This window comes from Ailuropoda melanoleuca, chromosome 9 (assembly GCF_002007445.2).
Source record: "Ailuropoda melanoleuca isolate Jingjing chromosome 9, ASM200744v2, whole genome shotgun sequence".
Lineage (NCBI taxonomy): Eukaryota > Metazoa > Chordata > Mammalia > Carnivora > Ursidae > Ailuropoda > Ailuropoda melanoleuca.
Window position 1 is genome coordinate 19,081,867 of NC_048226.1, and position 17,234 is coordinate 19,099,100.

The 17,234-nt window shown below is 50.2% G+C and overlaps 1 protein-coding gene across 2 annotated transcripts in view; it reads right to left on the reverse strand.

Moving 5' to 3' along the window:
- Positions 1–17,234, reverse strand: part of PCSK6 (proprotein convertase subtilisin/kexin type 6) — a 152,107-nt gene that overhangs the window by 75,485 nt on the left and 59,388 nt on the right. For both annotated transcript variants that reach the window (XM_034667955.1, XM_034667956.1), the window contains exons 7-9: positions 10,483–10,655; positions 5,276–5,488; positions 1,324–1,424 (exon numbers count right to left, since the gene is read on the reverse strand). In XM_034667955.1, coding sequence (XP_034523846.1) covers positions 1,324–1,424; positions 5,276–5,488; positions 10,483–10,655 — 487 coding nt within the window. The remainder of the gene's footprint in view (positions 1–1,323; positions 1,425–5,275; positions 5,489–10,482; positions 10,656–17,234) is intronic.

Below are 17,234 nucleotides of genomic sequence, written 5' to 3' on the forward strand. Positions count from 1 at the left end.
AAGGTGGACTGGTGATTGCCAGGAGCTGGAGGAGGGGTGACGGGGAGAGTGACAGGCTGAACTGTGTCCTCCCAAATTCATATATTGAAGCCCTCACCCCCAGTCCTTCAGAATGTGACTGTATGTGGAGACAGGGTCTTTCAAGAGGCAATTAAGGTCAAATGGGATCATTAGAGAGGGCCCTAATCCACTATGACAGGTATTCTTATAAAAGGATCGAGACACACACGGAGACAGAGGGAAGATCGTGTGAGGACACAGGGGGAGGCTGACCATCTGCAAGCCACAGAGAGAGGCCTCAGAGGACACCAACCTCGCCGATACCTTGATCTTAGAGTCCCAGTCTCCAGAACTGCCAGATCATTCATTTCCGTTGTTTAAACCAGCTAGTCTGTGGTATTTTGTTATGGCATCCCTAGCTGACCAGCCCAGGGAACTGCTGCTTACTGGGTACAGGATTTTAGTTTGGGATGATGAAAATGTTCCACAGATGGACGGTGGTGATGGTTACTCAAGGTCAATGTGCTTGATGAAATGTACATTTAAAAATGGTTAAAATGGGGGGGGGGGGTGCTGGGTGGCTCAGTCCCTAAGCATCTGACTTTGTCTCAGGGCATGATCCCAGGGTTCTGGGATTGAGCCCCACGTCGGGCTCTCGGATTGAGCCCCACGTCGGGCTCTCTGCTCTGCTGGGAGCCTGCTTCTTCCTCTCCCACTCCCCCTGCTTGTGCTCCCTCTCTCCCTGGCTGTCTCTCTGTCACATAAATTAAATCTTAAAAAAAAAATGGTTAAAATGGGGGGCACCTGGGTGGCTCAGTCAGTTAAGCGTCTGCCTTCGGCTCAGGTCATGATCTCAGAGTCCTGGGATCGAGCCCCGTGTCGGGCTCCCTGCTCAGCAGGGAATCTGGTTCTCCCTCTCCCTCTTCCCCTCCCCCAACCTTTTCCTGCCCTGCGTACCCCCCCCCCCCTCATGTGCACATGCTCTCTCTCTCAAATAGATAAATAAAATCTTTTTTTAAAAATGGTTAAAATTGGGGCGCCTGGGTGGCACAGCGGTTGGGCATCTGCCTTCAGCTCAGGGCGTGATCCCCCCGTTGTGGGATCGAGCCCCACATCAGGCTCCTCCGCTATGAGCCTGCTTCTTCCTCTCCCACTCCCCCTGCTTGTGTTCCCCCTCTCTCTGGCTGTCTCTGTCTCTGTCAAATAAATAAATAAAATCTTTAAAAAAAAAAAAATGGTTAAAATGGTCACGTCTGTGTGTTTTACCCTAATAAAAACTTACAGAAAACAAAGGAAAAGAAGGGGAGGCAAGTGGGAACTTACTTTGCTTCTAAAGCCAAGGCGATGATGCCCGCCACCATGGGGGCTGAAACCGAGGTCCCAGTGTGGCCATCCGTGCAGCGCTGCCGCAGATCCGTGGTGACCTGGGTGACAGGGCGGCAAGAGGTGAAGTTGGCTCTTACTAAGATGTCAGAATCTGCTCAAGACGCTGCACCTCGACCCGTGTGGCCCCCGGTCCCAGGGACGGAAAAGGCACGCGGCAGATTATCTCCACACTCAGGGTCGTGTCTGCTCCTCCCTGCTGCTCTGGTTTGCTCTCATACACAGAACAGGGACCTGCTGCAGGAGTGAGCGGATCACAGGGTGGGGACGGGAGATAAGGTGGAGGGAAGACACGCAGCAGGAAGCCACAGAACCTCACTGCGGAAGATGGTGTGCTGTGACACAAAGGTAAGAGAAGGAAGCAGAGTCCCCACCTACCATAGCCCACGTTAACGGCCCCCAAGCCACCCCTGACATCAGAGCAGCTGGATGGGTGGGGGGAGGTGACCACATGGCCCAGAGACCATCCCTGCCTTTACCCAGATCAGCGATCAGTCACAGAAGGTCACAGCTCCTTCTCCACCAGGACACGGCTGACAGTGTCCCAAAGCACCCAGTTCGATCTGCAGCAGCAGATGAACCTGGAGTGTTCGTGACCTTCACAGGGCCTGCTGTGGGGGGCAATGAAGCTGGCCGTTCTCCTTGGGAAGGCAAAGCTGACTGCAGACCGTGGGGGCTCTGCGTGCCTTCCTCTGGGGCAATGTTGATTCTGGGCTCATTAGCGCACAGCTTGATGTGTGCCTTGTCTTTGAACTGCCGTGGAGAAGCAGCCCCGTGGGATCACCACGCATGGGTTCAGCTGTGCCTCACCTAGTGGGCTAGATGGGATCTGGCCCTCGAGCTACTCCCCTGCACACCGCAGATGGTATTAAGTTTGCTAATCAGTGAAAATACCCTGGATTATCCAGTGGGCCCAACGTCATCACTGGCCCCTAAAAGTGGAAGGAGGCAGAAAGTGTGTCAGAGAGCCCAGGGAGAAGAGGGACCGAAACCATCTTTGCTGCCTTTGAAGAGGGAGCTAGGAGAACATAAGCCAAGGCATGTGGGCGGCCTGGAGATGCTGAGAACAGCCCTTCGCAGACAGCCCACAAGGAAACCAGAGCTCAGTCCTATAACCACAAGGAACTAAAGTCTGCCAACAGCCTGAATGAGCACAGAATGAATTCTCCACTAGAGCCTCTAGGAAAGAGCACGGCCCGGCCGGCACACGGGTTTCAGCCTCACCAGGCTCAGAATAGAGACTCAGCCGAGGCTGTTACACTGCCGACCTCCTGAACTCTGAGATAATAATTCGGTGCTCTTTGAAGCTGTTAAGTTTGGGATCATTTGTTAAGAGAGCTACAGGAAACGGATACCCCCGCCAACAGCAAGTCTTCAGTAGCCGATCTGCATGACCTTAGAAAATGACTTTCCCCAGTCATCACAATCCAGAGTCTCCTCTTCCCAACAGAGCACCTTCCTTCATCACATTCCGGCCGGGCTGACAGTCACCCAGAGAGACAGGATCCAGCCCGTCTCACGCACACACAGGAAGATTCGACAGAAACACTGGCAGAGGGGCGCCTGGGTGGCGCAGTTGTTAAGTGTCTGCCTTCCGCTCAGGCCGTGATCCTGGCGTTCTGGGATCGAGCCCCACATCAGGCTCCTCTGCTATGAGCCTGCTTCTTCCTCTCCCACTCCCCCTGCTTGCGCTCCCTCTCTAGCTGGCTGTCTCTCTGTCAAATAAATAAATAAAATCTTTATAAAAAAAAGAAAAAGAAACACTGGCAGAGATCAGCCCCCCGCCTGAGGCATCCTGATGTTAGGAAGGGCAGCTGAGGGCAGGGAAGTCTGGATAAGGATGCAACCTCTGACCCCAGGATCTTCACCTGCAAATGGGCTTAATGATGGGTGCTTCACAAGGCTTCTGGTGAAAGTCACAGCTGGCACGTGAAACATACTTACATTCAGTAAGTGGTGGCCATCGAGGGAAACTGAGGGTGTCTGGGCAGGAGGCCATGCTCCCAAGAGCCAGGGAGGCCCATGGCTGGCTCTCCAGCCTCTGAGAAAGGGCTCCGGGGGAGTGAGCAGAAGGGCCTCCTTGCAGGGAGCGGATGGCTCAACCAAAGTGGGCAGCCCCTGCTTCCTGAGACCCAACGTCATGCGTGGAACTCTGCTCGAGTTCAGTGAATGAAAGACAGAGCCAAGGAATGAATGGTAAGAGATGCTCTGCCCGGCGTTAGTGCTTTTATTAAAAGTCACGTGTCAGCACCGGGCACTCCCTCCGTCCAGGTGAACACGGTCGGCATTCACTGCACAGAGAGGAGCAGAGTACAGGATGGGACAGAGACTTGGTTTCTAGCTGACACCTGCCTGAACCACACAGACTACAAGCTGCCAACCACCCAGAGAAGTCCATCCCCTTGAAGGTTCTCTTGCAGGTTTCAGAACAAAAACTTGGCTCTAGATGGGCTGAAAACAACAACAAAAAACAAAAACCAAAACCCCAGCAAAAATGCCATCCATACTCTCAGAGGAGAGACCCAGCCCAGGAAGTACCACTGAGTGATTTTCTTTTACCCTCCTCTTAACTACACCCTTCTGATCGTGTGCTATTGCTCAGAGAAGAGAGTAAAAAAAAAAAAGAAAAGAAAGAAAGAAAGGATAAAGAATTAAGGCATTTTGTAGCTAAGGTGTGTGCACACGCAGTGTGATTAATTAAGCAAATAAAGCAGCAAGCCCTGCTCCCCGGAATGGGAGACACGGTCGTCCCAGCATGACGTCTCCGGTACAAAGCGTTCAGTGACCCAACCTCAGCCCCGTACACCTGCAGCCAGCAGGCCTGTTTAACGAGACTCCAGCAAGCCAGTGTTCAAATGAGCTAGATTCCTAAATGAACAGGACACCATTCGGGATCTCGGCTGTCTGTCCCAGGGGCGCGTGCTTCAGTAGAAAAGGAAAATAAATTAATACCTTTGTTAATTAGCCCGGGCCACTGCCAGGCTTGCGGCCAGCAGCCGTGGGGCTGACCTTTCAGCCCGTGCGGGGCAAAGCGAGGAACAGGGAGCCTGCATGCTCCCACCGAAAAATGTAAAAACGGAATTTGCAAATAATTTCTAGAGATGTGGCTCAGCAGCAGGAGAAATAAAAAGATGCTAGTGAGCTTGCTTTAAAATTAAACCGCGTCTGGCCAGCTCCACAGGCTCATTTTTTAAACGTCTAAAAGCCAACCTAATGACTGTGCATTTGAATTCTGCATTAATTTCGGCTCAAAATCCTCCCCCTCTTTACTTTTTTTAAAGGAGGAAAGCCTGTAGGGAAGCAAGAACGCAGAAATTCCACCCATATGCTGAAAGAAAACAGTCCCTTTTTAAAAAGAGAAATCATGCTGGTGTTCATTGAAGTGAACGTAACAGACAGAAACCACTACTCAGTTCGAAGTGTCCAGGGAAAGTCCTTCTGCTGGGGGAAAGAAATGCCTGGGAGAGCACTTGGATCTCTAAACGGTTTCAGTATAAAACCAAGCCTTTCTCCTACGCTATTTGGCACGCTGAAACTGAACTGGTCGGTTGGATCCAAGCAATGTGACCACAGAAATTTAGAGAGCTAAAAGGAGGCATGGCGCTGAGAATGCACCCCATTCTTAAATGCTATTTTTAGATCCCTAAAGCCAGAGAAGGTTTTAATTGGTATTTTGTGCAAAAATTAGAAAGGCAGGGTTAGAGGGTGGCTGCCAAGGGACTGGGGTTTCCCTCAAAGCACAACCAGTTCGCTGATGGGTGAGGTCGGTACTCTGGGCTCCGTATACACTGGCCTCAACCTGGCTCCTCTTTTTGTGAAGAGGGACAGAAACTTGCCCCCAAAGGGCTGCAGGCGTGTGTCCTAGGCTCTCCACCTGGCCGAGAGAACTCACGATTTTCCGCTCATAAAAGGCGCCGCTGCTGTAGGTCGTGGCCAGTGTGGACGCACACTCCTCCAGGTACCACGGCTTGTAACCGTTCTCGGTGGTGCTGCTCACGGAGATGGTGTAGATGCTGTTGGTGTAGCCATCGCAGGAGCAGTGGTCCCCCTCTCTCCCGCCGTTCCCCGATGCCCAGACGAAAATGGAGCCCAGGCCCTGCCGACCCTAGAGGGGAAGAAGGAGAACAAGGAGTCAGTCCCCGCAGCCAGAACCTCACGGGTTGGGTCTCACGCAGGCCCGGAGTCCTTCCTTCGGGATGTCCCTCCCAAGGGTCTGAAAAGGATGTGCTCAGACCATACAGATGCCACATGGTTCTGTGGGCTCTCGTTTCATTTTCATAGAGCACTTCTGCCTATGACGACAGCCTTACAATGGCAGAATCACAGGATCGCACTGAGGAGGTGGCCCGGAAAGCCATCTCTGCTCTTCAGGGGCAGATCAATGGCCCTCGTCTGAGCTGTTCTCACTCCAGAGCCATGCCTTTAATTTCTATCCTAGTGACCTATCATCGCAAAGAGCAAGCAGTGCCACAAGTATTGGTGAGATGAAAGTGGATGGCTGAATTGATAACATTAATTTTTCGAGATCAAAAGAGCTGGTCCTGTGGGGCAGAGGGCGAATTTTCCTGAAAAGCCAGTGGAAAAAGCACATGTCTTGGAGAGCAAGTTTTTGAAAAGAGAGGGTGGGACAGTGAATTCTAGGTGAAGACTAAATAGGTAAAAAGGGTCACGGTCCAGAATGCCGTGGCCACCTGTGGCCATCCCATGAGAGCTCCTCGGTGGCTCAGTGGGTTAAACGTCTGCCTTCGGCTCAGGTCACGATCCTGGGGTCCTGGGATCAAGCCCCACATCAGGCTCCCTGCTCAGTGCAGAGTGTGCTTCTCCCTCTCCCTCTGACCCTCCCCCGCTCATGCTCTCCCTCTCTCTCTCTCATTCAAATAAATAAATAAAATATTAAAAAAAAATAGTCAGGTGGTCAATGCCAGTCAAAGCCAGTGGCTTCACCCGAGTGTAGGCTTTCATTTTTCAGAACATACATGAGAAAGCAAGTGTTTTAAAGACAGAGGCAGTCAGGGTAGGTTCCTGCAGCTCTGTTTCATCCCACACCCACAGAGTCAATGATTTCTGACCCAACCAAGTGCTCGCCCCAGTCCCAAACACTAGGTCAAGATGAATTAATCCAAGATGGAACTGACCCATTCTGTCTGAGTGGTGAGACCCGCTGGTGGTGCTCAGCCAGCCCCAGAGAGCAGCGCCAACACCCATCTCCACGACACCGGACACATGGGGCTGGTTACTTTGGTGTCCTTGCCAAGGACCGTCCTTTCCAAACATGTGGGAGGAAACTGATACCTATGCTCAACAACTGGCCAATTTAAAGAAAACTTGCAACAAAATTCTGTGATCTCCATTGAGTCCAACGGAAGCCTTGCTGTTGACTGGATGCATTACACTCACCCAGAGTTCAAGTCCACCCTGGGCTGAATGGACCCACCTGCTCGGGAAAGCCCCATGACTCTCCACGTTGTAGCTCAAGAGGATGATGGCTCCTTGCCCTTTTGTGCCCATTTGTCATGACTCTGACCTTTCCTCCAGTTTCTAACCTGAGGCTCTCAACAGAGCCCACGGGAGGTCCCTTGTGCTCACCAGGTCCCACTGCTCAAAGCTGCCTCACTCACGCTGCTTTCCACGTCTCCCAGGTGGACCCGTCCGCATGGCCAAGAGCTCCACAGAAAGGTTACTCACATTTAGCCAAAAGGTCAACCTTCTGGAAGAAAGGCACCAAGTACTGTGGAAATGGGTGTGTCTGTGCATATAATTACCTATAGGGAGAGATTAATTGGAAACTAGTTCAAAGAAACTCAGATCAAAATGGAAAGGTATTTAACCCATCAGAGCCTATCTTTATTCCACGAGAATCCTAAGACCCTCCCCACCCCACTCCAAATTATTTATGAAAGGCTGTCATTTTTGCAAAGCGGAGCCTACAAGCTTATTGTTCCAGCAGCCCAGAGAACGCCCGCAGACAGCACGCCTCATATGTGACTGTGCACGCAGGTCACTGGGGGTTTTGCTACACGGCATACTCAGACTCGGTAGGTCTGAGGGTGCCCCGAGATTCTGCATTTCTAATGAGCTCCCGGGTGATGCCCGCATGGCTGCTTCTGGACCCCACTTTGAGGAACAAGGGCTGCACAGTTACTCCTTGATGAATAGTTAGGAGTTACTCCTCACAGGTGCAAGGCATCCAACACCTCCCTCCCTCCCACAAAGTTTCCTAAAGATGATGTGAGAATGAATGGAGGGAAACACCCAGATCTGAGGTATGAAGAGTTTTTTTTTTTCAGATTTTATTTATTTGACAGAGAGAGACACAGCAAGACAGGGAACACAAGCAGGGGGAGAGACAGAGGGAGAAGCAGGCTTCCCGCTGAGCAGAGAGCCCGATGTGGGGCTCGATCCCAGGACCCTGGGATCATGACCTGATCCAAAGGCAGACGCTCAATGACTGAGCCACCCAGGCGGCCCTGAAGAGATGTTTTAGCTGTCTCTGAGGATCGTAGTTTCACTTCCCAGGTCTTGAGAGTCATGGGACAGAAGCTCTAGGGGACAGTTCAACCCTAGCCATGAACTTGTGCTTCTGTTCAGGAAAGTCAGAACCTCAACCCGATCCAAATGCATTTCAGCGCCATGCCTGAGAGGTGAAGGGTTCCTCTGTGACCTCCAAAGCACCATTCATGAGGGCTTGCAGATGCCCGGCATCTGGCCGAGGCCTTGTCCAGCCTCAACGATGTTGCCTCTCCCCTCCGGGAGGACAAGCCACGTGAGGGGTAAGGCTTCCTAAGGACCGACATCAGGCACATCTCTATGCTAAATGATGGCCTTTGAAGTCTCCTACCACCAAACCACATCATCTACCAGAGATGAAGTCAGACTTGACAGAAAAGAGACTGTAGCTGACAAATGGGGCATCGAGGAGGAAAAACAGATGGGGGGAATGTGGTCTGGTTTGAGATCATCAAATTTCTAGGAGGATTTTCAGTGACGACTTCAGACAGCTATGATTTAAGGCTCCCTATATGATATATTTTACTTCAGAATGACTAGGGAAAATGGAATGACCTCAGTATTTCAAGAAACTGTGACAAGAATGACGGGGAGCCACGCGGTCCCCTCTGCAACTTCCTCACTCTGCTGACAGCCTGATAAAGCCGACACTACTCAGAATCCGGAATGCAAAGATCTCCTCTCACCAGCTCCAGACTTTCCAAAGTCCTGCACGGGCTCAGGCGACACAAAGCTTAGCGAAGCTGAGATACCCAACCATCATTTGGACATGATCATTGACCTCTCCAGGAAGTGGAGGGCCCTGAACTGAGACCCCAGATCTGTCCAAATCATCTACAGAATGACAAGTGTTTAGAATTAACACTGTTCCAAGCAATACCCTCCACACAGAAAATGCGATCTCTAATCTACGGCTTAAACGGAAGCTTAACTTTTAGGATGTTCTGCTTGCCATCAAGAGTGAGATCCACGTGATCTAGTGGCTGGTGGGAGCCGAGCACTGGGAAGAAAAGAGAGTTTTACTTAGCAGCCCCTTGGAGGCAGCAGCTGACCTGGTCACACCTGAACCTTCCAGCATCTGTGGGCCAGCACCTGGCACAGCTCAGGGGCTCAGCCACCTGAAGGAAGCAGCCTTTGCATTTTCTTAGAGTTACGGGGGACAAAGGAAGCGGGGTGGTGTCCCAAGCATGACTTCAAGGTCAAATGCCAGGTTGGGGACATGCTAAGAGATAAATATGCGCACCCTATAAAAAAAGTCATAGAAAATGACCAAACTCAATATATCCAGAAAAGCAATCAACTCATATTATTTAGAAGAAAGAAAAAAATGAAAAGAGTTAAAAAAAAAAACCTGCCCCTCTACAGGGTGGAACTACGGGATGGGCAGGGGGAGACATAGAAAGGCTGCTTTTCATAGAACCCTCTCATAATATTTGATTTGTTCATTAACGGCTTATTAATCATATTTTAATCATGGTGCATGGGTTATAATAAAATAAGGACTTTAAAAAAATGTTTTAAAGTATAAATAACAAAAGGGACCTGAAATCCCCCCCACCCTGCCCCTGGCCCTTTGCAGCCCTACAGTCCGCCTCCCACAGGAGAAGTCGGAAGTATGAATGCTGGCCCAGGGATGCTTGGACTTCCTGCCCAACCCCCCAGCAGCATCACCAGGCCATACCTTGTACTCTGGGCTGGGCCCTGTTGGGCTGCCCAGGGCCACCAGGACACTGACCGCAGCTCCATCTGTCTGCTCCAGGAAGCTGTCTTCGCCCAGAAATCTGCCTCACCAGCTGGCTTATAAGAACTGGGTCATCTCCAGGTCCCAGTCCCCCTCCCCCTGCATGTCTGACTCCCAGGGATCCAGGACTAATGGTCACAGAGTGACTGTGGGTGGCCCTCCTGGCCGGTGGAGAAGAAGCCTGCCAGCCTCCTCTGCTCCCCTCCACCAGTCAGCAGAGAACCTGTGCTTGGATGTTTGCTCTGTTTGGTCCCTGGTGAAGCTCTACCCAAGAAATCCTCAACATGTTAGGCTGTATGCTGGCAGGGAGGGCAACAAGGCCGAGACTTCCTGCTTGGGGGGTGGGGGCTGGGGGGGAAAGCCACCTACACAGTTCAAGGAACAGGCCNGGAGGGGGTGGCGGTGCTGGATTAGTGCACACTCCGTGATAGACACAGGAAGCTCCATGGCTGTGGGCAGGTGGACTGAGGACACCCCTTCCACCTACACAGTTCAAGGAACAGGCCAGGTAGTTAGACTAGGACCCCTACGGCCCACCTGCCCACACCCCTCAGCTGGGGGCCATCAGGCTTCAAGGCACAGAGCCCTGGGCCCGGTGGGTGACCAGCGGGCACTTGCTGGAATAGCCACTCTGTGACAAGGTGAAATGCTTCTGCTCTGGTTGGTAGAGAGCCACTCCCCTGGGCCCCAAAATGACGTCTCCCTCACACTGGTCGTGGCAAGGCAGGGCCTTCCCAGCCCCATTTCTGGGGCTCTGGCCTGTGTCACTCTAATTTTTAATTGCTAAAACACTTTTTTTTACTATTCCCCCCACCCCAGCGAGATCCACCGTAGCCCTGGACGACTCACACCTTTTTAATGCCATACTCGAAGGCCTGCTTAGCCAGTCGGCCAGGCCCGTCCACCGTCTTCCCGTCGTCATCTGGCCCCCAGCTGGCGCTGTAAATGTCGATGTAGTTGGGTCTGATGCCCAGCGACTTGGCTTCAACCACATCCGTCACGTCGCCGTCCAGCATGCGGATGCCTGAAAGCACACAATGAGGCCCCGGGCTCGCTTGCTCTGCACTTCTCGGGACCACACAGACTGTGACCCCGGGGCGCAGGGGACCCGGCGTGTGCTGGGGAACGGCCAGATAGCACCCCCCCCCCCAGCTCAGGAATCTTCCAGCCTCATTCTGGAAAACCTCTCTCCCCATCCTGTGCTGGCCAATGTGACGGAATTCAAATGACATCTAGGGCCACGCTGTGGCGACCCCAGCACAGGACAGCAACAGAGGAAACAGAACTGTTTGGAAAAGATAGGATTTAAACCGTTTCCTTGGTAGCACGCTGTCACTCGGTATTTAAAAGCGGAACATAATAAAATGATTACGATGATTATTCTATAATAGAACTCTGGAGTCATTTTCAACTTTCCCTGCTGTCGACAGTTTATTTCTCTTTCTTATTTCTGTTTTTTAAAAACTTAACTCCCATCTCTGATTTATAACTAGGAGTTTTAACCTAGAAGACAGAGGGCCACACCCTGGCCTCTCGAGGAGCAGGCTGCTTACTTCTCAGTGTGTGTTCAGGTTTGTGTTGCCCAGAGGGGTCTTTAGGTGGTGGGGTGCACCCCTTCCTCAAGAGCACCCCAGAAGGAGAGGGAGGGAGCCACGAGCCTCTCCCAATGCCGATGTCCTCGGCCGCCCTCCCTGTGCCCAGCATTTGCCTCCATTACTGATCACATTCTGCATCGAGCAGGTGGGGTGTCCCGGGGCCTCACCCAGAGAGGGGGTCTCAGCGATGCTGGCACGTGGCTGGGAAGCAGGAGTAATGACAGCCACCAGCCTGTCCTGCCTGGACACTAGGAGATACATAAAATCGGACCTTTTGGGAGACTCAGAAAACCGGGGCCACCCGACCCCGGATCAGCGCTCTAGGTGACGGCTCGGTCCCCACAGCCACCCCAATCAGAGGCCCCCAGGAGCCCCTCCTCCACCAGGCCCAGCTCCATGTGTGTGGTGGCCGTGCCAATGAATTTTAAATCTTGAGCTATTTAAGACATAACAGAAAAGAGGACTTTTTCTGATTATAAGCATCACATATGCTCTTTGCAGAAAGTTTGGAAAATAGAGAAATAACTAGTGATAATATTTTGGTTATTTTCTTCCAGTACTTTTCTTTGGCCCCAGCACACACTTTCTCTCCAAGTTCTTTTTTTTAACCACAGAACTTCATACAGAACATTTCCCTGCACCATTAAAGACTCTTCTAAGACACGATTGTAAGTGGTTGCAGCTTCCCCTCCCCTGCACCCCGGCCCAGGCAGCACTTTCCCTGAGCTCTGCCTCCCGGAGCAGAGAGGCCCCCCAGCTCCCCCAGCCTGGACTGGATCTATTCATGCCACATTCCAGAATCTTCGTTTGCATAAGGCGGGTACGCCAAAAATAGAAACTCTGAATGCAAATGATTTTAAAAGACCGGAACAGTGGCTTTTCCCCAGGATGAAAAGAGATGGTACGGGGCCCAGGCAGGAAGAACCATGAGAAGGAGACTCTTTGAGGGGATACCCTCCCCAGGTGGTCAGGGACAGATGTTTTATGTAAATTAAATCTTCCTGTCCTGCCCCTTTACCCTGTAATTGTGGAAACCCTCTGCTGTCACTTTTGATGGATGGCTGAGAGGCAGAGATCCAGAGCACATAAAGTGCAAATGATACCTAATCTCTCACCCAGGAACACATGGATTGTAGATGAACAACTAAAAGCACTTCATAAACTGGGGTGAGAGACTTCCTACTGACAGGGCCCGTGAAGATGATTTAAATGCAGTAAACTCTATCCTATCAATTCATGCAGCCTGGATTTGAAATTCAGGTTGCCCTTAACATCTGCCCAGTTGTGAGCTGAGAGAGAAAAGGTCAGAGGCCCTGGGCAGGGTCCCTGGGAGGCTGAGTAGGACACCTGGGGTCGTAGGAGGAGGGAGGGCCGCTCAAAGGTGCGCCATCTTGGCCCCCCACTTAGGTGGGACACTACAAGCAGACGGGAAACTCCTGCTCCGAAAGTCTGGAAATCGTACTCAAAATCCGTGTCAGAGAAATTTATAGCAAAACAACAGTGAGACTGAGGTCTGGGAGACATCAGGAGTTCAATGACAGTGCCGAGAGCCCTTTGGGAGTGTTGGCCAATCGGGCACAGGTGGCTAGAGAAGTGGTGCTGGAGTTGTCCATCTCTTTATGGCCAGAAGGCTTTAAAAATGGGAAGTAGAAATAAATTTTAACTTCAACACTGTCTATTCTATCTTCCGGCTCCCCATCTATTTCCCTTCCTCTCTTTACTACCTGTGATGGATTGAATGTTTGTGTCCCCTCCAAATTCACCTGTTGAAACCCCAACCCTCAGTGTGATGAAGGTAGGATTTTTAGGAGGTAATTAGGTTTAGACGAGGTCATGAGGGTGCCCCCGAGATGGGCTTAGTGCCTGTTATAAGAAGAGTCAGCAGAGAGCTTGCTTCTTCCGTCTGTCTCCACCGTGTGAGGACACAGAGAAGGTCGCCATCTGTGAGCCACAAAGTGGGCCCTCACAGGGGATCTTGGACTGTCCAGCCTCCAGAACTGTGAGAAAGAACTATCTGTTGTTTAAGCTCCTGGTCCTTGGGTGGCGGCCCAAGCTGACACAGATAGGACCTCAGCTGCCTGGCTTAGGATGGCCCCTGTTCAGGCACTAAGATGGCACCCCATGGCAAGTAGATGTGGACGCCTCGTCACTACTCCCAAGGAGAGGCCAGTGGAACAGAGCTCTCACCCACACTGTGCCTTGGAGCTGGCAGGAGGGTAATGGGGCATGCCACAGCTGACAGCCCTGCTGTGACCACCAACTAGTGACTCTGGGAGTTTACCTCATGCCCACCAGGCCTCCATTTCCTATAGGTCGCGATGATGAAAGTTATTGTATCTACAGAGGTGCCAGAAAAACTAAAAAAGATGACTCAGGTAAGGTGCCTGGCCGTAAGCACCCAATGTGCGTGTTGGTGGCTAGTGTGAACCCACTGAGTCTCAGTTTCCCCATCTGTAAAAATGGGAGTAAAGACACCAGTTTCCAGGGCTGGTTAACAATAACTAATTACTTTTTACCTTTATCTTAAAAACATAGACTCTTTGATACGCATGAAGGATCATACGTTACATACATGTTAGTGACAAAACCTAAAAAAAAATAATTGACACCCATAAACCTTCAATTCAATGCAAATATAAACATGACCCCCTGGGGTCTCTACCCATGCCCTGCCCCTCACAGAGGAAAATGCTCAGAATTCTGGATGATTCTTTTCATTGCCTTTTTAAAAATCGTGTTTTAATACAATTGTATGCTTGCTTAGATTATATATGGCTTAGTTTTGCTGGTATTGGGAATTAATCCTCTGTTGCTTATACACATTATAAATATCTTCTCCTAGTTGATGCCTTGTCTTCTCACTTTGTTGATGGTGCCTTTTGATAGACAGAGATCCTTAATTTCAATAGCGAAGAACATCTTCCCTTTGAAGATCAAGAGAGTTATAATGGCGGCCAAACTTGCCGGAGTTCATTGGCATCTCTTGTGGGGTCCTTTCTCCCTTTCATAGGTAGGGCTGTCACATCAGCTCAGTGCACCTCCTCTTTTCTGATTTCTGGTGGACAGGAGGAATCAGGGTGATCTGAAATGTTATCTCTCTTCAGTCACTGGTCTGTGAGCCTAGGGCTTCCCTCTATGTCAGGGACACTGGGCCCAGGTGCTCGCTCAGCCATCAGCCCAAAGAGAGGGGCCATAACCATTACAGGACCTTGACCATGTGGTGTGGTAAAGGTGTGGCCTCTGGCAAGATAAAGAGCAACTTGGAGTGGGGGGAAAGAGAAGAGGGGTCAGAGAATCCTGGGGTGGGATCTCAGCTCTGTCTAACCGTGGGGCAGGATCTCAAACTCTCTGAGCCCTTGTCTTTCACAACATGCACCTGGCAAAGCAGTTGAGAGGATTAAGTATATATGTTGAGGCCATAGCACCTGGTGCTGTTGGAGAAATGGTAGCCTTTTTCTATGTACCCTTATATTCCTCAGTGGGCTTGCCAGGGCAGGGGAAGACCCTGCCAGTCACGCAGGCAACCAAATCAATTCTGATGTTCTAGAGCCAAAATATAACCTGCTATTCTAGACTTTTCCATGCAAGTCATAGGTGTGGGAATGCCTACTTAAAAAATGAAATTCCAGTACAATGAGCATACAGTATTATATTCGCTTCAGGTGTACAATATAGGGATTCAACATTTCTACACATTGCTCAATATTCAGTGCCTACTTTTATACAAGAACAAGATGTCAGAAGACATCAAAAATATGTAAAAACAGACGACCAGAATAATTTCTCAACACCTCACATGAAGCTTTTCATCTCAGAAGAGTGACTGATGTGTGAGGAAGAAAGCATAATGTATTTAGATTTTAATGAAGCATCTATTTTCCCCCAACACTGACAAGTTGCCAACAAAGAAAAGGTAAATATTTTCAGTGGAAACCTGCTGTTCCAATAATAGCTTTAAATGTGAATGGTTCTCTGGAAACACCAAATCGAAGAAAAACAGTCATCATTTCTCTAATGAAAAAAGAAAGACCCATTTACCGTAAATGGGCAGGTACAAAAAAAAAAAAAACAAAAAACAAAAAACGGGGCCAGTCATTTGTTTGGCAAATGAGCTCTGGGTGGTTGGCTCGCTCACGGTGGCAGGACAAACCCGTGCCTGACTGTCCCCTCTGAGAACCAGTCTGTGGGAGGAGCATGGAAGAGAAGGATGATGGTGCTTTTCAGCATCGGAGGAGTCTGTGTTGGGTGAACAGCTCAGAGCCCTCTGGGGGCTCAATCCCCCAGCAGGCAGCTCTGGGGTGCAGAGAAGCTGCATCCAGGAGCGAACCCCACAGGCTCGCCTCACTTTAAACCACACGGGCTCTCCTATAAAACTCCCTGGACCCGACAATATTTACATGCCCTGGAGAACTTGCTGAAATGAATGATTTTACAGGTCTCTGGGTCGAATGTGCATAACCAGCAGCCCTTTTTTCAGTGACCTGTCCTTCCTCCCCTCTCCCACTACTGATTTATAGCGCAACTTTCCAAATTACAGGCCTATCGACATGCAGTTGACCCTGTAAAGCAGCACGAGACACAGCATCGCCCCTGAACTTTCTGAGGAAATCCTCAATGTTAAAAGGCACGGCAAGGTCACTGTGACTGGATTTGGAGATAAGGTCTTTAAAGAGGTCTTTACGGGAAAATGAGGCCATCTGGGTGGGCCTGAATCCAAGATGACTGGTATCCTTGTAAGAAGAGGAAATTCAGACACAGACAACACACAGACCAAGTGATGACCGTGGGAGGGCACAGCGAGAAGCAGCCATCTGCAAGCCAAGGAGAGGCGCCTCAAAAGACACCCAACCTGCCAACACCTTGATCTTGGACTTCTAGCTTCCAGAATTGAGAGAAAGTAAATTTCTGTTGGTGAGCTAAATAAAAGGGGGGAGCAAGGAGAAGAACGAACACACACACACACACACACACACACACCCCTCAATACAAGAAGTCAGTTATCAGCCCAGGTTGTTAATGTCTGGGGGAAGGCAGGGGAGCAGGACTCGCTGGGCCCACTTTTGTTTATTGAAAAGTAATGTATTTTGCCTTCAGCAAATGAACGGCAATGCAAGAGCAATGAACAGCAGCAAGTAAAATTAGATTGTAGCTTCCTGAGTGTGATAAATAGGCCTCCCCAACACATTTTGCTCATTAATCCTGAGTTTATTTTAGTAAATCCACAGAGAACTGGTTTTGGGTTTCTTTTTGTTTGTTTTTGTTTTTTGTTTTGTTTTTTTTTTGTTTTTGGGTTTTTGTTTGTTTGTTGTTTTTGGGTTTTTTCCCACTAAGACTACAGTACATTCTGTTCTACCAGCAGCCATTCTGGGCCAAGTGAGGTTTCAACAGTTGTTTAGAAATGTTACAAATCTAAAAGGTTTCTGTCAACTCCACTTATTGCCTAAGACCGTAACAGGGCTCTCCAATCTCTGAGTGTGCCCACACGTGACAGCCTTGTTCTACCAACTCCAGGGAGCTGTGGTCTGGTGAGATGTCAAGGTACATCTACACTCACCATTGTGACATGAAATGCATAGGGACCATTGGTTGACGACCAAACCAAGTCTCTCTTGGTCTCCTGCTCTGTTCTTGATCTCCTGATGGAGCCAGGTCATCTCCTTCCAGAGTGGAAAGGCAGCTGTATACCAGTTGTATACCAGTAAACCCCTGGGCATGTCCTACCATAGAGCCCAGGGTCAATGGGATGAGGCCCATGGCAGCAAGGGTCTTGCATTAACCATGTCTTTTATTTTCTGTGATTCTGATGCTTTGACTTTTTGGGGCCTTATTGATTCTGGAGGGACTGCTAACCCTTATACCCCAGGGCAGGCCAATTCCTCAAAATAGTAAAGAACTCTGCCAGGAGGCATGTCTTCCACGTACCAACTCATCAGTCCAGAGTCCACACCTCCAACTACCTCCTTTAAGGAGCTCTTGGCGCCCTGGGCCACCCTCCACCTGGCCTAATC